At 35.9% G+C, this 27,052-nt stretch overlaps 2 protein-coding genes across 3 annotated transcripts in view; one reads left to right on the top strand and one right to left on the bottom strand.

The window, feature by feature from the left end:
- Positions 1-528: 528 nt before the first annotated feature.
- LOC110442128 (dolichyl-diphosphooligosaccharide--protein glycosyltransferase subunit 1-like) lies at positions 529-8,162 on the bottom strand. Its single transcript, XM_021485588.1, has 10 exons — positions 7,812-8,162; positions 5,884-5,939; positions 5,353-5,665; positions 4,306-4,512; positions 3,893-4,085; positions 3,526-3,625; positions 2,802-2,940; positions 2,309-2,428; positions 1,404-1,649; positions 529-871 (listed from the first exon to the last, which is right to left on the bottom strand). Exons 1-10 carry the CDS (start codon positions 8,058-8,060, stop codon positions 689-691), a joined length of 1,806 nt encoding a protein of 601 aa, XP_021341263.1. The 5' UTR covers positions 8,061-8,162; the 3' UTR covers positions 529-688.
- Positions 8,163-8,559: 397 nt separating this feature from the next.
- Positions 8,560-27,052, top strand: part of LOC110442130 (importin-9-like) — a 27,545-nt gene continuing 9,052 nt past the window's right edge. For both annotated transcript variants that reach the window (XM_021485594.1, XM_021485593.1), the window contains exons 1-18: positions 8,560-8,693; positions 10,975-11,123; positions 12,253-12,454; positions 12,701-12,789; positions 13,219-13,305; positions 14,122-14,241; positions 14,513-14,613; positions 15,058-15,116; positions 17,354-17,508; positions 18,699-18,797; positions 19,446-19,552; positions 20,017-20,156; positions 20,658-20,736; positions 21,012-21,240; positions 21,750-21,828; positions 22,460-22,605; positions 24,299-24,427; positions 24,845-25,120. In XM_021485594.1, the coding sequence (XP_021341269.1) occupies positions 8,561-8,693; positions 10,975-11,123; positions 12,253-12,454; positions 12,701-12,789; positions 13,219-13,305; positions 14,122-14,241; positions 14,513-14,613; positions 15,058-15,116; positions 17,354-17,508; positions 18,699-18,797; positions 19,446-19,552; positions 20,017-20,156; positions 20,658-20,736; positions 21,012-21,240; positions 21,750-21,828; positions 22,460-22,605; positions 24,299-24,427; positions 24,845-25,120 (2,379 nt within the window). In that variant the 5' untranslated portion in view covers position 8,560. The remainder of the gene's footprint in view (positions 8,694-10,974; positions 11,124-12,252; positions 12,455-12,700; positions 12,790-13,218; positions 13,306-14,121; positions 14,242-14,512; positions 14,614-15,057; positions 15,117-17,353; positions 17,509-18,698; positions 18,798-19,445; positions 19,553-20,016; positions 20,157-20,657; positions 20,737-21,011; positions 21,241-21,749; positions 21,829-22,459; positions 22,606-24,298; positions 24,428-24,844; positions 25,121-27,052) is intronic.

The following is a 27,052-nucleotide window of genomic DNA, read 5'->3' as shown; positions in this document are numbered from 1 at the left end:
CAGTGAGATAGCACTTTCACAAGGAGGCAAGCACACCAAAATAGCTTTTATCCGTCAGCAGTTGAAATTCATCACAGAAATCTAGATATTTGAAACAAGCTCTTAAATACCATATCAACTGCGACATGAACGTGCCTTTGGTTTGGAAAGCCGGGATATTGCTGTCAAAAAAGGAAAGTTCATGATCTTAAATCGAAATCGTACAGCTTAGTGGTTTGTCGTCCCTGTTGGTCATGTTGTAAGTAAAGATGGAGGAAACGGCTGATGTAGATGTAGACGAGTGCGTCATGTCCTAGATTTGAAGCTTGTGAGGGTATATGCAATGGTGAAGGAAAACTGCCTGCCTACCAGCTGCCAGTACCTGTCGATTGACCCATGTAGGCCTCAACTAGCGACCAAGTAGCGGAGGGCTAGTGATCATTGGACGATTAGATGCCTTAACAACTTTGCCACTGTGGTCCCTATATTTGTCTTAATATACCTTTCCATGACTATGTACTAATCAAACGGACAAATACAAAAGTAGGGCAAACTAAAAATACAGTGTTTTATTTCAGCAAATAATGTACAAGTTGAGATTGGATGAATAATGTACACCAAACATTTAAATATGTTACTTCATGACACTTATAGTGTCCTATAAATGCCAATACTAGAAATGATTAGCATATGCTAATGAGCAATTAATTTAAAGCCCATTTCTTAAACTTTCCATTTTATTATAGAGTTCCTCGCGCTTAGTGGTGTTAACTTTTTCTGAATCTATGTAGACTTGCTTATTCATCTTGCCCTGCACCAGCTTTTCAGCAGCATTGATGGCCTGCTGTATCTGCTCCTTATACTGGCTGTCAAGTCTTTGGAGCTCAGCAACCTGCAACACAATGACAATATTAGTATCACAGACAGGTCAAACGAATATATTGCATGGTATGCTGTCTGTGCGTTGGGATTAAAAATCAATTTTGCTAACAATATCAGGTGGGTGTGGGGCATTAACAAGGCACTTTTTCAGCTAAGGAAAGCAGCTTGTTTTCCACTGAAAACACATTACTACAGCCGTTTATTTTATATACCTAACTTTGTCTATAATCCATTTTGCCACAAATTTAAGTAAAAGAAATGTGAGAAAGATGCATTTTTTGCTTTAACTTCAAATGTTACATTTTCAAAATTTAAAGTGATTGTGTTATTACACTGAAAGGTAATTAAGGGGAGATAATATTTTTCAAAACTGTAACACTCAAAGCACTTAGAAACGGGAACAATCATAAGTGATGTTCCACAGACTATAATATCACTTATGTTGGAAACAATACATAGTCTACTGACAAAATCTGTTATTCAATATGATCTGGATTCCTTTTTAAAGCATCTTCACAATTTCTCAAATAATTTGAGAGTACCTTTTCGGCTAGATCTGACCCCTCAGACTTGAGTTGGCCCTGCAACCCTTGTATCTGCTGAGTAAGCTGACGGTAGTCTCCGTCTATTTTCTTTCTACTTGCAGCAAAGTTAGGGGCTTCCTTAGTACTTTTATACTTGTTAGTAGCATCATCATAGCTCTGGTAGAGAGCACTCCTCTTGTCCTGGGCACTCTGTACATCCTCCACCAGACTGGCCACTCTCATCTTGCTCTCCTTGGCTTCATCCTACAAATATTTCCATGGACAATTTATCAATAAATACAAATATAAGCTACAGCATTTCATATTTTAATGCATGCAATTAAATGAAGCATCACTTTCATGATATGGAACAAAATATAAGATAGTGTGATTTGTATCCATTCTTGTATTTTATACAAAGAAATAACTCACCAAATAAGACATTATTAATCATAATGATTGTCAATCATCACATTTGGAGATCCTGGTCTTTTTGTGTTTCAAGTCGAGTGTTTGTATATGAATTTTTGGGCATTTTTTTTTACCAGCACATACTGCTATCTCATCTATTTACAAAAATATCTTTATTGTAATCCTTTGATCACTTTGGGGTTAAGCTTCTTAACAGCCTTACACCAATGTTATAAAAGTACTTGAGGCCTTATTAACCACAGAAAATAACGTTGAAAGGCAGGCCAGTGATAAAAGATCATTTGAAAGTGTACCAAGAAAATTGCATCCGTTTCTATCATAACCTTATGTCTTGAAATCCGTTTATATTGCATGAAAAGCTATATGTTTATACTAGTTCCATCAAATAATCATTCCCTTTTTAAGACAGATCTTTTAAAATATCACTATGGCTCTAGAAGCTAAATACAGAGTTTAATTGGTACTTTGTGTGAATGGTGTAACCAGCATACCTTTGTAATGGAGAAGTCCATTCTAACATAGATGATGACAACGAGGAACAAGAGGTAGAAAGCTCCGACAACCAGCAGAGGTTCCTGAAGCAGCATGATCCTCTTGAAGGTGTACCTCAGCTATGAAAAGTAAACAGAATTCATTTTCAAATCACAAATATATGTTAATTCACAAATATGTTATGCAATGTACTTTATATATGTATTAAACATCATTAAGTACATCACCTAACCCTTTTGCTTATAATGGATAATTGAGAAATTGATATTTTTAAATATATGCATATAATTCCTGTAATTTTCACTTGTGCATATAAAATTGTGACACTTGGAACAGTTTAGACAAATTATTACATACTTCATTGGTTCACTGTGTTACGTCAAACTGTCATATATATATATATTTGAACACTTTCATAACCGAAAATTGATAGACCAAACATTTCCCTGAAAGCTGTTAACACTGACTTTTTGTTCTGCATTGAGCACTGACCTCAAAGTCTTGGATGTGTTGCTCTACCATATTACTCTTGTATGCCACAATCACTGGCCGTCCCATGGTATCAAGGTAAGTGTAGTGAAGTTGGTTATCTCCCCTTACAACATCATATGGAGTGCTCAGCATCATGTTCCTGAATTCAGAGAGAATGGTTAATATCTTTATATCACCTAAAGGGGAAACAGAATAAATTCCAAAACTAAAGTTATTTAGTTAAGAATACAAATACCCAGTTACAATTAAGAAGAAAGCTAGTCAGTAAAATACCTACAGAATTATCTATACTTCTATCAATTAGAATGCATTAAATTTGAGTCATTTGTAATACTTTACTTTTTTTTATTACTTAATTCAATAAAAAAAACATGTATGCTGATATGTCCTGTAAAGATTCTTTTCTTTCAAGAAAATTATTTTATGAATTGTCCAATTTTCAATTTGCCAAATTGTATTAGCTTAATACACTTCAGCAGGTGAAGTCACTCGAGATATAACAGATGTTTACACCTGAAGGTTGGTGTATGATTTAATACACAAAATTTGAATAGAGATTTTATCAAGTATTGACGGTTTCTTCATTTCTCCACTTGTACAATTTAATGGATAATGTGTAACTTCACTAAATTGCTTCTTTTTCATATAATATTGGGTTACAGACCTTGCTGATATCAACAAATTGAAAACAAAATTGTGTAAATTGAAAACTGTGAGAACTTACTTTGCACCCTCTGGCAGGATGATTTTGACAGTTATCTGGTCCACTAGGAGATCATCAAACACATGGTCTACAAAGCGCATCTTCAAAGCATACTGGTCACCTGTGAACATTCAAGTCAATCTGTTGCATGGAATTCAAGGCAACCATTACACAACCCCGAACTTAATTACAATTCAGATACTGTACTGTAACTTTCCAGAATGAGATATATTCTTGTTAAGATGTTTTTAATATATAGTTTGAAACCAATTTAAAACACAATTATTCAATGCATTGTTACACTTTATAGTATATATATCACTACATAAGAAATCTTCACTAAAGCATTCTGCACCAACCCACAGGAACATGACAGATTGCTACCTACCTTCATTAAAAAGATATTGATAGCTTGGTACATTGTAACCAATGTAGTAATGTGTTTTCCATCCTCCAAACAAAGGGAAGCGGGGCCTTAATTCCAGCTCCACCATGTCATCAAGTTCCTTCAGGTTGCTGGTTGAAATGTTGCCAATCTCATCTCTGTAATACACATCTTTGGCAGCAGCAGGTAAAACAGTCTGAAATTGGTCAAACGATAAAAATAATAATTTAATACCACAGGGATCATCCTGGATGACCCCTCCATTTTTCAATTTTCTTTTAATTTTATAAAGAATGGCCACTTTTTATTTTGATATTGACTAAACATTGCTGAAATGGCCCACTGCTCTCAAATTCCAGGATAAACCTATGATTAACAATGAAAAAAAGATGTTTCCCTCATTAATGCTCCTGTACCTTGAATGATTTCACAGAAGAGACACCATCCTGACTTCTTTGGTAATCGTAGCGAGAGAAAGGTCCCTTTAGTTTAGCCCCAGAGTGGCGAACGTCAATGTGCTCCTCCACAGCAATGTTACCCCAGTGGGACACTTCAATGATGCGCTCCATGCTTGTCACAGCAAGGAAAGGTGCACTGCTCTCAAAGTGCACTTTCAGCTCCGACTACATTGGAAAAACAAAACCTTGTATTTAGAAATTCCACTTAAATACATTCGTCATCCTACATCAAAATAGTTTTAACATTTTCGTTCAAAAAAACATGAAATTCACGTTATGTAGAAAAAAAATATTGTGGGATTGCCTATAATTGCAATTATTTCTCAAAATCAGTTTAATTGGCTTTAACGTTTTCCATGCAACATATTGGAGCAAATAAAAGTAATACGTATTTCCGTGTCCTCTAAAATTTTATTCACGTTTGAATTGCTTTTTCATTAAACTGCCCTTACAAATTTTGAAAATTTCTAACAATAAAGTAATGGACAACTATGATATATTGTTCTTAATCTAAGTTTGATAAAAGTAGGGAATCAAATAGAAAACTTATATTTCTTGGTTAATTATCAAATGCCAAAATACTTTGTAACCATCGGTATTAGGTCCTCAACTCTGTTCAGATCCATTCAGTTCTTAAAGCTCACACCTTCTAGATTTTTATTGTTTGTTTTATTACTAGCATAAATATTGTAAATGAGGACAACTGACACAGTATCTTTCGGTTAAACTGATTTTAACAGTTACCTCAAGCTAGTTAGATACCATAAGCAATATTAATGAAGATTTGAGAAAGAAATTGTTTTCCACAATTTTCATCCTTAGAGCAAAAGAAATGTTTTCCCTACGGACGTTCATTGCATTTTTTAATATAAAGCACCCGAGGACAGGCATTACAAAACATGGAGGAATTAACCAATCATTTTTACGAGACAAAAACAAGGAATTAAATTTTGCTTTAATTAAAATAATTTGGATGGTCCAGGATCTCCCCCGCCAAAAAAGTACCTGTGTAAAAGGTTCACGCTTTTCATAGGGTCCATATGTGATGGTTTTTTCACTCTCGGCGACAGGCTTCGGAGACTTGCTGTAGGATTCAATGGCAGTGGATGCCACAGTCACCACAGTTGTCTGGCTCTTTGTGACATAGGGAGAATAAAAGTAGACATTTCCTTCCAATACCACCTGCTGTTTCTCGCTCTGGACAATTTCTAAGGGATAGGGACGCAGTGCATGAGCAAACACTGTATCAACGTCAACTTTGACCGTCTTTCCAACCCCAAGGTCAGTACGCAAGTTGATTCTCCAAAACTGCTTACCACTAGAATGAAATAATTAATAACACTTTTAAAATAGCTATAAAGGATTTTTTTTATCAATACAATAACATTTTCATTTAGGCACCCGTACCCATCCCATATTAAGCTTAAATTTATCGAGTCATGTTTCATGTCCATCTGTTAAGGTTTACACATGTTTTATTTGGAATCACTATTGGATCAGATAAGATCAGATCATATTGATGCTACCTGTACTTACCTGTGACCTGCAACTGATGTTTGTGCAACCACTAATTTTTCATCATCATCCGACGTCTGAAATGAAAATAATCATGATTTTTTGAAACAAACAATGATAAAGGGAAATATATTTCAACTTAAACAATGGCTGTTTTTAAATGTGAATCATAAATGATTTCTGTGAAGGCACATGAACTAATGTAAGTACTTACTGTCATTCATGAAACAATTACTTCTAGAAATTTATTGCTTTATTTGAGTTTCAAGTACTCAAGATTTCATCAGAAGTCACTATATACCCTCACTTCATTAATGGCTCTTGACAAATGAAATTGATAATTACGACAACAGCATAGACGAGCTCAAAATTAAGCAACAAAAGATAGACCAATATATGTACATGCCAACTCCCAAGATCTGCCTGGGAAAGAAAAGGGTGTTGCATCACGCAGCTGATGGCAGACATGACCAACTATCCATTAATTCATTTTGTAAGATATCTATCTTCAACAAACATGTATGGCTTTGCATGCTACTCAATTTAAATATGTATGCATTAACATTACACCGATTCAAACAGCCAAAACACTGCATTAAAAGCTAGTGTACAGATATTCTCACATTTTTGAAATTTCTGAAAGTAGAGAAACCAAATGGTTCTTATCATCCAAGTTGGTATATAAACGCTTGCTTTGATTCATTGTGGCTGGTGTCTGCAATATATTCTCCCGCTAGAAAACTTGGTCTTTGCGAAATATGCCGGTCCAAAAGACACGTCCAGTGAAAATGACTTTCAATTCCTGACCAAATGTCAGGCATACGTTTTCTACCTTAGAGTCGTCTCGACTTTTCAGTCATGTCACTCGAGCATTTTAAATGCCTCTGTAATATTCAGTGCAGTCAAGTGCTGCGATAATTATATAACCTGCAATAACATTAACGGAGTCGAGAATTTTGTAAAATATGTTTTTTTTCATCCCAGATATCTTCTTGAAGCGCCGAACCATTCATTGATGAAAAACATCAAGCAAGGTTATCCAAGAGACACTGTTGTTTTTAACTTTGTACTGGTAGATCTATGCACAATCTAATGTTGGTGCCAGTAATTGTATCAAATTGCGTGATGACAAATCCCTCTGATGGAGGTTCCAGAGGTCAACACTACAGGTACAGTATACTACTGACAGTAAGTGCAGTACAGCAAGTGGTGTCAGGTCGTTTCACGTTTTTACTGACGTGAAATTTAATTTCAATATAGGAAAAATTAAATGCTTAAAACATTGTTAGAATCAAAGTTCACTCATTCGTGTCTTAATGTCAATAATGGAGAATATACTACAGTGAATTGAAAACATATTAAATGTATTACAATATCAAACAAGGAATCAACCCATCAATAACGAAAGAAATTGAATGTTGAATTTCATAAGTTCCTCTAGATCTGTATTTAATAATGAGATTAGTTTCACCAGGTAACAACACACTGTCAATCGGGTAAATGTTTGCAGGTACCCCACTAGCAATCTGTTAACAATAATGATCCTAGTTAAGCCGTGACGTAGGTCCTAGTCTAAAACCATACTTGTGTATTTACAGGACTTTTTATGAATTGGGAGCGAAATGTTATTTATAAATGGAAATTGCATATGTCCCGAAACGACTTGTGTCATGTCTCGAAACGATTAGAATTCCTGTAAGTAGACATAAATTTAGCAGAATAGCTGCAATCAATTTTGTATAATTTATCTTAATTTTCTACAAACAATGGTATATTGTCAAATAAAGCAATAGGACCCGAAAGTTAAAACGAGGAAAATGAAAGCGTCGTACTGTCAGACCGGACCCCTGTCAGACGTGTCGGTCTATGATTGGTTGAATACGTCGTCAAAAGCAGACGATATTATTAGTAAGTTATTGGCATTATATTGCATTCCCATCAAGACATACCATAGCTCCAAAAAACGATAAATGGTCCTTCATGGAGTCGTCAATGACGTATAAAAATGATTTTACAGCTGAATTTCCATTATTTTCCACTGTGAGTGACGCCGACACTTTGACAAGATGAGTTGCTGCATCTATCTTTCGATCGACTTTACTCACGACCAAACCCGAGTCAATAGAATCTTGTCCAGCTTTGCACCAAACAGATGCAAACGCAGAGACAACAAACAAACACAAAACGATCTTATTCATTTTGGAATAAGCTCGATGATACTGGATTTTTCTCAAAACAGATGAGCCGGCTCCTTCTTGTTCGCCGGTAAACCGGATGTCGTTGGCAAACGTGAAACATCAAATACGTACACAGCTATTTGTTCCGACTTTTGTTTTGAATAAGATACGATAATTCTACTCATTGTCAGATTATATATTCAAAATAACTATCTAATGTGCTCATTGTATACAATTATGATCAGTAATGAAGTTTTCTGATTATAATACATATATTTATTAAAACAATTCTAAAGAACTATTTATTGGGTCAAAAGTTTAGCCTATCACAAAGCTGGCAATTTATTTCCGATGTTTTGATTTTTTCTTTTTTATTGATAGGCATTTTTATATTAAAAGCATTAATGCTTACGAATTAAATAATTATATTATTGGTGAAACATGATATTTTAAAGTCAAATAGAGCATATTTTGTCAAATTAAATGTTAATCAATTTTCCCGCCAAATGTCCATTTTCAAAATGGCGGGAGTAGGAGATCACAACCGGTCATTGAAAGAGGCTCTTGTTGAGAGTCTCAACTCTATACTATCCCCATTACAAAATGTCAGAGCTTCAGGTGAAGAACAAATCAAAGCCCTCGAGGTTACAGAAGGTAAAAACTTACTGTACGTCTTTCAACTGGTCATATATTGTTGCACGTGGTTGCAAACTGTCGGGATAAAATGGAGGAACAAGACTTGCCAATCGTTATATGAACATGCAACAACAGATAGTCAGTGATTAAAGTCACAAATAATGTTTTAGTTGGTATTGGTTCGTTATGAAGAACGCAATACCTCATTTAAGGTGAAATATTCTGACATTCTAATTTTATTCATACAAGAAACATGCCCCACCCCCCTCATTTGACATTTCCATCATCCAGATGCACTCACCAAGTTGAAACCTTGGTACGGATGATTCGTAGACACTTAAAAACCACTTTACCCACAGGTGGATGGTCCCAGTCTGGCCGTTGCATATTTCTCTTTCTCCTGTTACAATCAGATGGTCTATTGTGGGGCCTGAGCAGATCAGGGTCTTTTCGCCTTAAATCCTGTCCGCACTACGCCATTTTCATGTTTCACCACAGAATTGGATCCAAGTCCGTGGTTTCATGAGCAAATATTTGTCGAAAGGATTCATGCTACATTCAATTTGCAGATCTGGTGGACCAAGTGCATATCTTAACGAGTTTTATAACAAAAAAAGGCTTAGTCCAAGTTTCCTCTGGCCCTGACACAAGACGGACATTTTGACAGATAGAATTTACTTGTCTGGTGTGGGGCCAGAGCGCACTAATTTATGAAACCGTGGAAACAGTGTCAGAAAGTTTTAAGGTGCTGATAAATAAAATCTTCTATGACGCAACACATGTATACCTCACATATATTGACAAATGGATTATTTATTGATCCAAATCCACGCTAATTATCACCAAGAGCAGCTTAATTCTTTCAGTAGAGTCCTTTGATTTTAATCGTTCAAACTTCCCCACCTGAGCGAACGCCATTTTTGTAGGTCATGGAAGTGACAAATCAACAAAAAGAGGCGGTCAGGGAATCTGAACAAGAACAATATATTTTGTTTTCGGTTTGGAGCAGAACAGCCTGTTGATGATTATTCACTCCCATGACCTACAAAAATGGTGTGAGGTATGTGTTGTGTCAACCAAACGGTGTCGGAGTATTCCACATTTTCATATAGTAGTGCGCTCTGGCCACATACCAGACATCTATCTGTCAAAATGTCTTAAGTCTGGTGTCAGGACCAGAGGAAACTCGGGTTAAAAAAAGCTAAGGGAGAAAAATTCAAATTAGACTATAACAGCCATACACAAGTAAACAGGACTTAAAGATTTTGCCCTCAAAACATTTTTAGGGCAAAACATAAGTGTGAAACGACCCGGGGCAAACAGGATTTAGGGTGAAACAACCTGACACCAGACAGAGGGTACTACTGTATGAGAACGTGGAATTCCTGAAGTTTTGAGGTGCTGACAAAATTACCTGGGAGTAAATAATCAACAAAAAGACGGGTCTGAAATTCTTCTTTATTGAAAAATGTATTCAGTTTTGTTCATTGATAGCAGATTTTTGTTGTCGGTACCTCAAAACTAGGTGTCAGAAAAACGTTTTCAAGGTTCGAAAAACTTTGACTGAAATTCGAGTTCAATTTTATAATAAATTAATATTACTCTTTGACATCCATTCAAATTAGAGAACTTGTCTAGATTTCAGAGCTTGTTTGATTCCCAGTCTTTACATTGTGTAATTCCCATTCTTGTTACACAAATGACAATCAATATTTAAGAAGATTGATGTATTCTACCTTGAGTTTTAGAGATAGTGATACTTTAGTAACGTACGGGATAAAGAAATTAAATGCAATGGCCAGACCAGCATTCGAACCAAAGACCCTCCAAACTCTAGACAGAGGCTCTACCAATTGAGCTACCTTGTTGTCACGAGTCCAGTTCCGCTACATTCCTCCCTCCTTTTTCTAAGTCTTCGCCTACAAAGGCACAACTATTTACAACCCAGTTCGGGTATTCCCTGGCCAAACTTTCACCCAGTGCTTGAAACAAGGGTTTGCAAGCTTGCCAATTTTGTAACAGGAAAAGAGAATTGCAACAGTCGGACTGGAATTCGAAGCTGATATCATCCGAACTCTAGACAGATGCTCTACTAACTGTCGAGTTACCTGGTGCTGACAATAGACCCAGTTCAGTTCCACTACACTTTTATACTGTCTCGAAAAATAGGAATTGAAATAACACTTGAATAGAGTCAATGATCACACAGATAGTAATAGCAGGCACTACAATAAGTTTTTCTTTCATTCATTTTTAACAAAGCAAACACTTACCCATAGCTGTCGAAATATTATTACAGAGTTTGGTGTCCATCTCGCTCAGCTGACAGTTGATCCCCAGGGTCCCTTAGCCATTAGGCAGCTGGCATCGGTGTTACTGAAGCAGTATGTGGAAGCCCATTGGTCCCAGCACTCTGAGAAGTTCCGTACACCAGAAACACCAGAAAATGTAATTGGATTGGTTTATCAGTCGTAAGACACCTTATTTACAGGTTGGGTACTATAATAGCACTTTTTGCCCAGTTGCTAAATCCCTTGTTCCAAAAATAGTAAAAAGAACCAAAATGATATTTCCATTATGAAATAAGGTAACACTACTGCGACAGTTTAAAAGTTACATTTCTGCATAACATTTATTTAAACATTCTAACCACAAACTTGAGCTACTGCAGACACTGAGAGGGCCTTTTACTATGGCTGACATCAAAACTCAATAACTTTTATAGAAACCATTAAATTTATTTCTGGAGAAGAAAATGCTGTGGGAAAGTGGGAAAATGCTGTGCCCAGCTCTGTATCATTTTGTCAGAAAGCATAAGATATTGTGATTATGTGATATATATCTTTATCGTTCAGTTATTATTAGTGTCGCCTTAGGCCAAATAAAAAAAATGTTGTGTTTCAGCTAACTATACATACCCTAAACTTTCATTTCTACCCAAAAATTGCATTGGCATTTAGTGATATACACTGTTTAAGTCAAAACTCCTGCTCTATTTGCCAACCTAGCTACCCTATTTTTTTTGAGGATGATAGCAGAAACACAAGTAATTTTTGTTTGGCCTTAGTCATGTCTTTGTGGATAAAGTTATCTTACACTGAAATTAAAAAACTACTTATGTCTATAGGCTGGGATCGATAACGGAAAAATTCAATGCATATAACAAGGTCGGGGGGGGGGGGGGGGAAATGGTATTTTTCCAAAATTCTTTCTCCAAAATAATAATTAAAAAGAACTTACAAAAAAGAAACAATGCTGTCAGATGACAATGCAACATCTAAGTATTATAAATAAAGAGTGTTTTTCGGTGTTTTAGTACTTCAAATAATAGTTTGGGGGGAAAAAGTTTTCCGTATTATCAAAATTCCCATGTTTCATTACCATGACACAATTTTCCAAACTCTAAGCCACATGCCCCTTTTCCAAAGTAAAGAAAAAAGTCCTGATAAGGTATTGTGTGTGAAGTAATGCAGATAGGTAGATATTTCAGTATATTGATATTGTGATATATTGTAACACTCCTTACAATTAATGTCATAATCATCATATTGTAGAAACCTATTGCATTTTCTTAAAGGCTAAGCACCAGATTCGTCAGATGCTACCACTTGGGTTGAAGGAGTCAATCAGCAAGGTTCGCACCAGCGTAGCCTACGCTATATCTGCAATCGCTCATTGGGATTGGCCGGAGGCATGGCCCCAGCTCTTCCAGATCCTGATGGAAGCACTGACCAGTGGTGACCTCAACACTGTCCATGGAGCCATGAGGGTGTTGACAGGTATATAATTTGATTGGACAGTGGTTCTTTTCTCTAACTCGAAATATTCATACCACTTTTAAGTGACAGAATGCATCAATACTAGACAATGTGTCTTGGTTAGAGACATGCATTTGTTCTATTTATTCATAAACATTCAGGAGTGATGAATAAAATAAGAAATGTCATCTGCATAGTTGATGAGTATTTATTGTTTTTAGATCTCGAGACTGTATAAAAACAAATTGGTTTCTTTCACTGTTGTAGAATTCACCCAAGATGTAACTGACACACAGATGGGACAGGTAGCACCAGTCATCCTTCCAGAGATGTACAAAATCTTCTTACAAGCTGAGGTAACATTCAAGAGTTCTCACCATTTGAAAAAAAGGGATGTAGTACACTGGTTTTTTAAAATATGATAAATAAAACAGATGTTTTTTTCCAGCATCAAAAACATTAATCCCTATAAGTCTTGTTTGAATGCAGCCAAATTTTGTAACACTACCCTGTAGTACTGTAGTGGTGCAAAGCTTCCATAATCAAGATGACATAGTATTCTTACCTTCTGGTTGCATTTGACTTAAGTATGAAGCTGGGAACCCCCATTGTAACAATAGCACTGCAGAATATTATTTTTTCCAGTGTGAAATGAAGCATATGATGTTATACATGTAACATTGGTTATAACTATTGACTGTCCATCATTCAAATGACATTTATGACCTACACAGATCAGACTTTGGAATCTCCTGCATTTGATGATGTTTTTGGTTTCCTTTCAGGCATTTGGAATACGAACACGGGCCCGAGCTGTAAACATTTTTAATGTGTGTGCAGCTATGATCGCTACTATGTCAGAGGTACACAAGGTAATGTTACAGCTATCTCACAATTTTAGCAAATGTACTTTTACAAAATTCCTTTCACTTTCATAGAGAAAGATAGTTCCCTATTAGCATCAGAAATTATGAAAGACATCAATTTCAACACAACAGCTCTGTGTCTTCCTAAAGTGAGAAATAATTCCTCTGTTAAATTCCTTATTTCTAAGGATGCCATAGAAGACCTGTTTGTCTCAATTATTTAAGTATTTGGTAATTCTTCCATATTTATCACATTTAACATATAGTATCTCCTCCATTTGAAGACAACTGGAGAAGCAATTAAATGAAAGACAAAATGGCAATCTTTGGGGTTCTAAAATCATAAAGTGGTTTTTTTTAATGGAAAGAAGGTTAATTGTTTGAAGGATATTCTTTATTATTTTTTGTTGTCAATTATATCAGTTACTATTGATTGTCTTAAGTCTGATCTCATTCAAAAGATCATAGATCATACTCGATCATCGGGACAACATTTTCACTAGATAAAGTGATAGTCTTTACCTCATGACAAAATGTCCTGGTAGATGACTGGGAGCTCATATTAGTTTCACATTTTTTAACCCCGTTAAGAGCATTCTTTAAAAGCAGATTTACAAAGTCAGTTTATGTATAAATATCACTTAAATGGAAATATCTATATAAGAGACTGGATATTTTCAAATTAGTTTCATATGGAATACATTATCTTAAAATTGATAGGTCTGAAAATTTATACCATGGTATCTATGCAGAAACTAGTACTAACTGGGAAATAAACTGGCGATCACTAAATTTTGATGTTTTTTTTTTCTACTTATGTAGGGCTGTGCCAAGCAGATGCTGTTTCCTATTGTACCACAATTTACAGAGGCCTTGATCCAGGCGCTACAGGTACCTGATGGTCCTACTTCAGACAGTGGACTCAAGATGGAGATTCTTAAGGTACTTTAACAATTCTGAAATAACAATGCTGGCGAACTTATTCTCATTCACAGTGAAAAGCTCTGTTTGAAGTTATTTTAGACCCGTGTTAAAAAAGTAAAAGCTGGCCTTTCTAATACCATAATAAAATGAGGTTGACTAAATTCAAGACAGGATGAATATATTTTGAACAATGCCAGGGATAAAAAATCTTGAATAGCTTTCAAGATATTGGTTCCGCTTTGTTTCACTTGACAACTTTCTTGTATGTCATGAGTATGTTTTATTACAGGTGATTACAACACTGGTGAAGAGCTTTCCTAAAGTGATGTCTCAGTGGCTGGCACAGATCCTCCCTCCAATCTGGTCTATATTTACACAGAGTGCAGATTTGTATCCTTTTGGTTGTTGATAAGAGACCTGTGCAGGTTCGGGGAAAGAATTTAGGCCTGCTGTATCCCACTGCGTGATCGTAAGAGGTGACTTATGTTGAGAATCAATAAAATACTAAAAACAAAAATTATACAATTTGATGTCGTTATATGTATGTGATCATCGACCAGTTAAGGCAAATATTTTGTCTCATATATTTAAAAAAAATAGACATTCACAACTGAAAATAAATATATGGGGATTTGAATGAATGTCTGTACACGGGGAAAGCAAGAAAATAATCCTAAAATATCACTTTGAAAATTTTGCATTGAAGACAGGTTGAGCCTAATCAAGCTCTGAACAACTGGCCTCTCTCCATCTTTAGGGGTATCCAACTTGTTGTGTGTTATTTCAGTTCTAACCTACCACTGTGTCTGTTGTTGTTCCTTAACCTTTGTGAAGCTATGTGAGGACTGTAGTAAACAATATTGACGATGCCAATGACCCAGTGGATTCTGATGGTAAGTGGGATTTTCATCTGATTAAGGTTACATTCAAGTATCCCAGTTGAAACGGTACAGATGGCGCAGAAATATTCCTCGATAAACCAACGCAATTGGACCAACTAAAAATGCACAATTTCGGAGAATAAATAACAATGTATCAAGAATACTGTGCCCTTCTTTCATGCATCCACTGAATTACATAACATATCTTAAAAACTACATGTGGTTTGACATTGTTTTAGAAAGAAATAACGCAAACTAACAATAATCAGCATTTTAGTTTCGGTCAGGTACGTCTCGATCCCTTAATCTACACATGCCAAATTTTCCTAAGGTCAGCATCGGTCCAGATCTGTGCCTGGCGTTTTCTTAACAAGTTGAACCGTTTCAACCGGATATGCAATGTAGCCTTCGTTTGTATTTCCACTTTTGAATTTATTGCCTGTATCTTCATGTACCTATGTGAAATAAGATAATTAATGCTGGGCATTCGATGTAATACTGGATTTTTCTTGACAAAAAGAAAATCCAATTGGAAGATGAATATTTAATGAGATTGCAAAAGCAGTACAAAGAGAAATAAAATGTTATCGGTAATGGTTTTTTTCTCAGACCTTGAAATATATTGCATGTTAAGAAATGAGGTAAAATAAATCCATCAGAATGAAGAAGATCTGAAACTAATTAACAAGAGAACTTATAACGCCTCATTATAGAGTTGAAATTATAACTTCAGATGATGTATTGCCCGGTAAGTATATTCATTGGTTAACAATTCATTTGACGTACTTGAAAACATTTTTTATGTTGGTTAAAAACTTTAAAGGGACTCCTCCCCAAGGTAATTGCAGGTAATTCTGGATTGATGAGTCTTGAAACACTGTTTTCCTGTTGACTCAAATACTTTTGAGTCATATAAAAAATAATTTATACCAAATCCAATATTCAAATATCTTGGGTAGTATTTTTGAGTGATGAATCATGAACAAACACATTTACTTTACATGTAAACGTCTTCTTGCCTATCAAAACCACTCTGAAAATTCAAATGTGTTCCTCTACCACTACCAAATGTTTGTTATTAAGAAAACAGCCTAGTTAGTGTCTAGACAACATTCTTATCTTTTTGCCTTTTTATCATGCATTACAACAAAGATGTGAATGTTTTGATCAAATATCACCATCAGAAAAAAGACTTTCCATTTAACTTTGCCTTATAGTCCCTTTAAACATAAATCAATGGTTCTACAGTTGTTGTTGGTTTCTTTGGTTTAATCTTCGAAATTATTTTCCATTTAATTGAATGTAATGTTAACTACAGGATATCCAGTTATGATTAATTATGATTTATATGTAAATTAGTTCTCAAGTGTTACCTACATACTATTGCTCCTATGTTATACTTGAAAATTTATCTTTGTAAATATGTTATACTTTAAGGAATTTAACTATTTGTGTGTCAAGATTAAGCATTTAACACAAGTCAGATAGTTTGATTCTCCAAATTAAGACCTTGCAACATCGTGCCATAAGATTTTATTTTACACTGTGAAATTGACAGAAAAGAAACAAATTATAACCACTGACTAGGCATCAGCTCGAGGAACCCATACAGCTTGTTAGGGAAAGTGACTTCTTCACAAATAATTATTTTACTATATCTGTATAGGTATTTCCCTTACTAAGTAAAATAAAACCCACGTATCTTGTTTTTTCTCTGAAAAAGGAAATCTTCGAAATTAATCCTTTCGTTACGAAGAATGAAGGAGTTCATCTTGCCTCCTGCTGTTTGAAATTGATAAATTTCCTCGACACATTTAGGACTTGAACTTTTTGTTTCATGAATGTTGAACAGTTCTGATCATCTTTAGATTGGAAATGTGACTCAATAAACAATTGTGGCTTTTTAAATGAATGTTATAAATAAAAACATGATATTTTTTTATCATTGGATTTTCCAAACGGAGTCATCAAATGGAGATCTTTTTGGAAAGCAGAATATTAAGTGTATATTCTGTGGAAACTTGTCAGTCAAAGTTTGAAAGGCATTAGACTTCAAGAAGGAAAAATTGTGAGGACCACCAAAATTGTATTTGATGTAAATTTTCACTCTTCTGATCATAGATGACATTTCAATAGACGTCACTCTTTTTAAAGTCAGTTGGATTTGTTGAGGGGGTGTCTCATCTGGATTTGAATGCATAGAATTTTAATGTTGATTTAATGTTTTTTGTTTTCTGTCTTTTCTGCAGGAGAAGTGCTAGGATTTGAGAATTTAGTGTACAGTGTGTTTGAGTTTGTCCATGTGCTGATTGAAGTTCCTCAATTTAGAAAAACTACTGTGAAGAAATCCGTTGATGACATCATCTACTATGTGATTTTCTATATGCAAATGACTGAAGATCAGGTAACCAGTTTTATTCTTTTATATGTGTTCAGTTACTTATATGAAAATTGGATGCTGTTTATGATTCTGTGGAAATAATAACTTTATCTAAATTTACATTTTATTTGGAGTGGGGGATAAATATCCTGTGAAATGTGTTATAAAAAATGGAATGATTATGTTAAATTACGATCTTATTTTTTTGAAAAAATCTTGAAAGAAAATCAAATTTACATAATAAACAAATTGTCTTTTTTAGTAGTGAAAACTTCAAAAATAAAAGATAAAGGTGTCCTCTCAACTTAAATGAGAATTACTTCTTCATAAGTAATGCTCCTGGTACATAAAGGCATGAGAACACCATACTCCCATAACATGAGAGGGCGCTGGTTGGCCTTTTTTCAATCGGATATGATTTTGCCGACTGCGACCTCTCATTTCCGAAGCACTAATTCTTTGATGCAGTTTCCGCCCGAAATCCGGGCGGAACAAAATCGTCTTGAAAAACTCACTTAAGTGGTTAACAGTTCATGACAACGATGTCTCCTCACGGTTTATATAATATAGATCTCATATGTATGCCACAGACACAAATATATAGTATATTACGGACTAGAACACTCAAAATACATGTCCATGTCGTTGTAGCACATCTCTGACCTACATTTAAAACATGGCTTCTGGATTAATACAAAATAGCAGGGGGGATTTCAAACGGAACGAAATGATACGGAGTTTGTTTGTATTCCGCTTGTGAAACATTACATGTAATCCATTTTTGTATTAACCGGAAAAATCATGGCAAATGCTGTCTGCTTCGTTTCGAAACTCATTATTTATGTCTTTGACACGAAATTTTTCTCATATAATCATGGATTTATGGAAAAGATTATTTTTTGGACCCTTTTGACCATTTAAATGTATGTAAACACGATATCCTCTTTCTTAATCCGAACTTTGAAAATGTGATCGTCAGCATCGGGAAAATCAGCTATGGGCAGTTAGAGGTTACGCGGCGCCTGTCAAAAGTTTTTCGCCGTGTAAAACCTCTAACATTGTTGGAGTAGAGAACACCAGTGAGAAATTACAGATTGTTTGGTTTTTGTACTCAAAAGTCAGCAAGATTTGAACGCAAGGTGTGATTTTAATTCCTGTTACTTGACATTTGAGAAATACATTAACAAATGTACAAATCTATTGCACTGGTATAGGTACAAATGTGGACAAATAACCCAGACCAGTTTGTGGAAGATGAAGATGATGATTCGTTTTCTTATTCCGTGAGAATATCTGCACAAGATTTGTTGCTGGTAAGTATATAGAGGAGAATTTGTGGTATCCTATAAATATCTTGGACAATTTAATTTCATCTAAGCACTGGATCTGCAGGTATTTTAAAAGTGTAACAACTGTTGCCTAGAAGTCTTTCCTATATTTACATTGAACATAATTTCACTGAATCATTTTAAGTGCAAAAGTGTTGAGGCTTGCACATCTTAAGGGCCCACTTGTATAAAACATCTCAAAGTTAAGGAAAATCTCCAGCAATGTATTGTCTATGGGAAATCTTAGACTTGAGGAAATCTCAAGCAATGTATTGTCTATGGGAACTCTTAGACTTGAGGAAATCTCAAGAGTTGAGATGTTTTATACAAGTGGGCCCTGGTAGCGTAGGACTGAACATTGAGGTTGTAACCTACACTTCTGTATTCTTAAAGGTCATCTGAATCTCCCACAGTTTCAGTTTTTAGCCTACAAGTTTCAGGATTGACTGTACTTGCCAGAGCATTAGACAGGTTTTGACCTGCAGTATCAAACAAGCTTCAGTAAATACAGGAGACATTACATGAATGGAACTTTGCAACTATTTAACCACTTAAATAAAGATAAACTTTGTGGTACAGTTCAGCTTAGAGTAAATCTGTTGACAGAATACTGATAATTATTTTACATTTCAGTCATTATCAAGTGAATTCCGAACGATAAGTGCCCCGGCCCTATGTAATGCTATTACAAGGCATTTACAGAATGCTGAAGTGATTAAAAACTCAGGAAATGAAAACTGGTTTGTATTATTTATATTTCTGGTGTAACATCTCAGAAAGTGGCAAATCCAGGGGGTGTTCTTGGCATCTGGCCTATTCAAATTCCTACTCTTATCATGGTCTTTTAAGAAATTAAGCAACAACAAACAAAAGTTTTAAAAACAAAATCCTCATTAGGAAACCCGCTGGAACTGGTCTCTGGATCTACAACCACTACAAATCCCCAGTCCTGTCCCGTTTTAGCCCAAATGTTGTAGAATTGATGTCATGAGACGGGGGACAAAATGTTAACTCCGTTATCAGCTAGAGTTTGTACGATTGCATGTATTATTTTCATATCGAAGAAAGCCTGCTTCATCTTCTCTGTCTCATCGTTTTCAAGAAATAGTAAAATATTAATTACCTGATTGATAATACTTTGCACTTATCTATAGGTAATTGTATTGAAAAAATGTTTAATTTTGACTTTTGTTGGTAATGACAGGTGGAAGCTGCACGAGTCTTGTATGTTGGCTATGGGCAGTGTGATGAGTCTAGTGGTGGATATGGTACAGTCGGGCAAGGTCCAGTTTGACATCACGGGTTTCCTGCAATCTGTTGTGCTGACAGATATGAACTACTCAGGTAGATGGTCAGATGGGGAAACATAATTAATACCAGAACAAGAATATCTCACGTTTTTAGAAGCATCCAAAAGGCAGATGGTCTTTATTTGCAATTTAAGTAATAGGAACTTACCTGATAACAGTTTTTAAGGGTCTTTTTTCTCTTCAGAATTTCCAGCCCTCCAGCAACTTTCTATAAATTGTATTTCATTTCAGGATTCATATGAAAAGTGAATATCAAAATTATGGTCATACCATTTTCTGTGCTTCCAATTTAATATGCGAAATAAAATAAATTTTTAAAAGTTTCGAATTGCGGAGCACTTGAAAATTTAGTTGTTGAATATTTCAAATTTAAGTACATTACAGCCCAAATAAGTTACAGGATGAATTTATTTTGGTGAATTCTGATTAATTTTGTGGTAGTGTGATAAAATTTAAAATTAAAATTTTCAAGTTAATGTGAAAAAGAATTATATCATGTTAAACATTTGCGTCAATAGTACTTTTTTACCCCCAGCTGCATCATTTTTGGTTGGGAGATGTCTATGGACAGCCAGTAGGTACACAGAAGTCATGACTCCAGAGTTGTTACAAAGGTTTGTACTGTCTTGTAAACATTGAATGACATATTACTGGTTTTTCATTTCTGAAATTTAAGATGGGAACATCATTTGCTTGTTATATGAATTAGATTTATAACTTTCAGATAAATTTTAACTTTCAATTTAGAAAAGAGTAATTTGTTGGGTTTTTTGCATGATACACATAGAATAAATCAATATTTTGATAATGGTTGGATGTCTTTATGCATTGTAAACTTATGCAGCAACTATGCTTTAAAACATTCCTAACTTTCGTTTTCATCATACAGATTCCTGCAGTCAACTATTGGTGGCCTCCATGCGACCCAGCCTGCCACAGTACGGATATCTGCAATCCGTGCCATCTTCAGCTACTGCACTCACTTCAAGAACAAGAACGATACACAGCTTTTGCTACCATTTCTACCTAATATAGTTGAGGGCCTTACAGCCATAGCAACCCAATATTCCTCCGATGTGCTCTCCCTATGCCTCGAGACGCTTTCAGTTGTATTATCGGTGAGATATGTTGATTAAAGCTTTTGCTGATGCTCATATAGTGTTGCCCATGTCTGTCCCGTCCCTGAGCGGGGGGCATTTATGTCTTACAGACATTTTCTAGTTCATTATAACATGGAATAGAGGAGAAAGGAATCAAAATTGTTGATATTACTGTGTATCCTAAAACAGTAATGATGTGATGTCAAATTTAAAATTGCCTTCCCCTTCTCCTCGTCTCATAATTATTTAAAGTTTAAAAAATATAACAAATATAGTTGAAGTGCTGTATCAAAGACTAAGGCAAGTGTGAAATTTCAGTGTAGTGGCTGTCTTATAGTTTGTTCAGACAGGCAAACATTATTCTGAAACAAGTATTAAAAAAAATTCAGCTAAGTACTTGCACGGAATGTAAAAAAAAATGTTGATACAGGCGAGTTATTTAAATTTCTCAGATTTAATCTGTGCGTGGATTTCTTTGTGATGCTCTACATAGATGTAATCAATTGTTTGATTTTTTGCACATTTAGGTAGATAAAGGATACACTGCAAGTGTGGAGAGCAAGGTGACACCTCTTACAATAGCCGTCTTCCTTAAATATTCTGGTGGTAAGTTTTGTCCAGTATGAAGTTGTAGAGGAGATATTCAGTCTTCATCAAAGAAGTCAAACTTATGTAAAGTTGTTGGGAGTGTGATAAATTCTTATTTCCAAATAAAAGATCACATACAAAATTGAATGAAAAAATAACATTTTTGTCTAGCCGCGATGAAGAAGCGAAAGCAAGACTAAGATGTTCCTTTTCCGGCAGCGTCAACATTTAGTTTTAGTGTTTAATTTAGTTTCACTGAAAGTATAAGTGCTAGACCAACCAAACTTGGACCGTAGATGCATCTTAGGTAGTACATCTCGACACATGCATCAAATGCTGGATGCGGCCTGCCTTTCATGGTCCATTGACTTTTTCAGCATTTCCATCAACATTCAGTTTTTGCGTTGAAGTTATTTTCTCTGAAACTTTTAGTGCTACACCAACCAAACTTGACATGTGCATTGATGGTCAAAGGGGAGCAAAGGTGACACATATCAATCAGAAGGGCTTTTTTCAAGTTAAATTGAATGCAAGTTCGATTGGATTACTGTGTAAAGATTGTATGATTGATAAAAATAAGCATAAAGATAGTAGTATTTTATCCTGCTTTAAGCACTCCTGCCAATTTTGTCATTTTACTTGATTTCAGATCCTGTGGTTGTCAGCATTGTGCATGACATTTTCAAAGTGCTTGCGGGAAATGAGAACTGTATAGGTCCTTTAGAACAAAGGCTACTTCCAACTCTTGTGAGCATCCTACAGTCCCCGGACAAAGTACCTGTCAGTTTGCCTGTGGTGAGTACGGGTGTCGCATCAAATGGTTAAAATATGGCACCAGTGTTGGGCTTGATTTAATATTTTAAAAAAAAATGAATATTGTTCTATAATGGCCCAGGAACTGTTCTGTTGTGGTGCTTTCTGCAAAGGAATAGTGCAAGAGCCCTTTCCAATTTGGGAATTTGCCAGAGAGGACCTGCCATCTGTTTCCCAAATTAAATCCCTGCACTGTAACATGTGTTAAAGTTGCATGTTAACACATAAAACTTGGGGGAACTATCAGTATGTCCTAAAAATGAACTTTTTGTTGACTTTCCCGTTTACCATGTATAAACAGTTACTTTCTGTTTACCATTGTATAGACATTGTAAGTGCCAAATTGAACGTTAATACATGCACGAAAAAAGACATTCAGCTGATAATGTCATATTATCAATAGAGGTTACTCAACGAGTGGTTGTTGAATATGGTCTTTATTTCACTTGAGTTAGTTAATTTTCAAAAGTTACAAAAGACACCAGCTTTAACTAACGTGAGTGAAATAAAGACCATACTCCACAACCATGAGTCGTGTGATCTGTTTCTACTACAAACTCATGATCAGTCGGAGACAAGGCTGGCGTAGTGATATGAACCATATGTAAAAAGTCACTCATTAATATTCAAAAATGGCTTCTTTTTTTTACAAATCTAATAATTGTCAAAATTAATCTTTCGGCAACGACTTCATGAAAAAATATAATAGATGAACGACTTTAAATATTGGCAGTAGCAGTATTGCATTAATTTATATAAATTAACCATATGCGCGTAAGCATATCGTATGAAGTCTTCCTCCCGCCAAGTGACGAAGACAAACTTATCGCTGTTAATGTCCAAAACCATAGGCCTACATTTCTTCGTGACGGTTCTATGGTTGATGTTTTTAGTGACAGTTCAGCCATAGTCAGACCGTCCAAATAGCAATAACGGGACGTTGGGAGAACGAAATATTTTCCGACACTGTGACAGTTTGGTTTCACGACCTGGACACACGACGGTGTGACGTCGAAACGATATTGAGCGTCTGCAGCAATTTTGCCTGAAACTAGCGATCAAATCTTTAAGTATTATCTTCTTTTAATATTGCCTTAATAACCTCCTTTTCCGCATAACCTCACAAAGTCACCAACATCTGTCGAATGTTGACAGCAGACGACGTAAACAAAGAAAAGTCGTTCCAGTCAAAGTTCATCTTCTCGACCAATCAAAACTTGTGTAGGTCATATACCACATGTGGTATATAACTCATATTTATCTAACAGACAGCGTTTTTATACAATGATCTGAGAGTGGAATAACACAGCGTATTGTGGTAGAAATCATATTATTCGCTGCATGTGTGTAATTTTGTAAAATAATTTTAACACTGAATTAATTACAGACTTTAAATACTTTCTTTAACGGACATAATGAGTAACACAATTTCATGAAATTAACCCTCATTTTGGAAAAATATTCACACCTGGATATGGCTATGATCCTATTATGCACTTTAATTGATTTTCTGTCTACCATGTAAATTCATTATAAATGCAAAAATTGAATAGTAACACACATGGAAAAGACGTTCTTAACGAAACTTTGAAATATTATATTTTTTTAAAATTTTGTGATGTCATGAATAACCTTTGGCCAGAGCTATAAGATATGTTGATGCACACCTTCACAGGAATCATTGGATGTGTTAGAGACGATGCTGAGAAGCTGCCCTGGGCCGCTGTCAGAAGCCATGATCAAGTCTGCATTTCCAGCGGCAGTCCACTGCACCCTTCACTCAGATGACAATGCCACTATGCAGGTCAGCCTTGATCCGTTATAATTATTTAATGAATCTAGAACCAAAAGCCATTGTATGTAGGGGGAACAAATTATGTGATATATTGACGCAGTGGTTATCATCAGGCTATGCTATTCCAGGCCTGACTGCAGGACCTTAAAATAAAGGGTTTCTATTTATGGTTGAGTTCCTGCCTACTCCTCATACTTATAAAAAATAGGATTAAAGTTCGTTGGTGGTATCCCTAAACAAAACCTCCAGCCCTGACGTTGGATGTATGTTTTATTGGAATAGACAACAGAATATAAACAGAAGGTTGTACTCTGTAACTTGAGACCACTGGTGCAACTCTAAAACATGACATGAGCAAATTCAGCAAAAAGAGCCTAGATTATCCCTGTTAAGTTTTCACTGTGTTTTGTTTAATTGCTTGAACAGAGTGGAGGCGAATGTTTACGTGCATTTGCATCGGTTGCCATGGACCAGGTCTTGGGTTGGCGTGACGATCAAGGACACAACGGCCTGTATTACATCATACAGGTGATATCTAAACTACTGGACCCCAAGACATCAGAACACACTGCCTCCTTCATTGGCCGCTTGGTGTCGGTGGTACTGATTGGGGTAGGAGCAGGCCTAGGAGAAAACCTTGACTTGATGTTACGGGCAGTCCTCAGTAAAATGCAACAGACAGAGACACTCAGTGTCATGATGGTAAGGTGCTATTCAGTCACTCAGTGTCATGATGGTAAGGTGCTATTCAGTGACTCAGTGTCATGATGGTAAGATGCTATTCAGTCACTCAGTGTCATGATGGTAAGGTGCTATTCAGTCACTCAATGTCATGATGGTAAGGTGCTATTCTCTAAGGTAATGTTTAGTCTTCACATTCTTCAAAACAGATGTAAACATACTTACTTTTGTGTTTTTCATGGTGTCTCGGAAATGCAAATTTAAGTACACTGTAAAATGAAAATCTTCAAAACAGGTTGGTTTTTAGCTCACCTGGCCCGAAGGGCCAATTGAGCTTATGGCATGTTGTGGCGTCCGTCCGGCGTCAACTTTTTACTTTAAACAACTTCTTCTCAGTAACCAAAAGGCCTAGGGTGATGATATTTGGCCAGAAGCATGCTTGGATGAAGGGCTTCCAAGTTTGTTCAAATAAATGACCTTCATCAATTTTCAAGGTCACAGGGGTCAAATATGTTAAAATCTTTAAGCAGCTTCTTCTGAAAAACCAAGAGGCCTAGGGTGATAATAATTGGCCAGTAACTTGCTGGGATGAAGGGCTGCCAGGATTTTTCAAATAAATGACCTTGACTTATATCCAAGGTCACAGGGGTCAAATATGTTAAAAACATTTAAACAATTTCTTCAATCTGATTAAAATCATATGTTACATGGCTTCGTTAACTTCGTACTACGCTTGAACATCTGAGTGTACCGCGGTCAGGGTCACGTTCAGGTGACCTTTATATTTATAAATACTCATTAAATTTTGACCAATCAGAGACCCTCTTTCAAAAGGGCGCTCAGAGTTGTAACAAATATGGCGGACATTGATGAGAATGATGCTAAAGTTCTTAAGTTATTTGAGATTGATCGTCTGAAACCCAAACAGAAAAAGATATTCGAAGCTTTATTAGAGAAGAAGGGACTGTATGGTGGTGTTGCCTACGCAATTATTACCCAATGGGTATGTTTTCCTTGGCGTCGTAGAAACGTCAGTTCCCGCCGCCATATTTGTTTTGGAAAACTAATCTGTTCGATACCCCTTGCTATTTATCTATCAACCATGATATTCTGATTCGCTGGCAAACTTTTGCCAGCGCGCCTCTGATTGTTTCATCTAAAGGTCACTTGAACGTGACCCTGACCGCAGCACATTCAGATGTTCAGGCGAAGCCATGTAACAGATGATTTCAATCAGATTGACAATTTCTTCTGAATAATCAAGAGGCCTAGGGTGATGATAGTTGGCCAGTAACATGCTGGGATGAAGGGCTACCAAGTTTGTTCAAATACATGACCTTGACCCACTTTCAAGGTCACAGGGGTCAAATATGTTTAAAACCTTTAAACAACTTTTTCTGAATAACCGAGAGGCCTAGGGCGATGATATTTGGGCAGTAATATGCTGGGAAAAAGGGCTACGAAGTTTGTTCAAATAAATGACCTTGACTTATATTCAAGGTCACAGAGGGAAACATGTTTTAAACATTTAAACAACTTCTGAATAACCAATAGGCCTAGGGAGATGATATTTGGCTAGTAGCATGCTGGGATGAAGGGCTATAAAGTTTGTTCAAATGAATGACATTCATCTTTTTAGCTCACCTGGTTCAAAGGACCAAGGTGAGCTTATGCCATACCGTGGCGTCCGTCGTCCGTCCGTCCGTCGTCCGTCGTCCGTCCGTCAACAATTTCTTTAAACGACTTCTTCTTCTTAACCACTGATTGGAATTTTACTAAATTTGACTGGAAGCATCCTTAGGTGGTGGGGAATCAAAATTGTACAAATGGTGGGGCTGACCCCCCAGGGGGCTGAGGGGCGGGGCAAAAAGGGGGCAATTTGGCTATATTGCTTTAAGCGACTTCTTCTCTGGAACTAAGTGATGGATATCAACCATATTAGACTGGAAGCAT

This window comes from Mizuhopecten yessoensis, unplaced genomic scaffold, assembly GCF_002113885.1.
Source record: "Mizuhopecten yessoensis strain PY_sf001 unplaced genomic scaffold, ASM211388v2 scaffold716215, whole genome shotgun sequence".
Classification (NCBI taxonomy): domain Eukaryota; kingdom Metazoa; phylum Mollusca; class Bivalvia; order Pectinida; family Pectinidae; genus Mizuhopecten; species Mizuhopecten yessoensis.
This window is presented reverse-complemented; position numbering and strand designations above follow the sequence as displayed.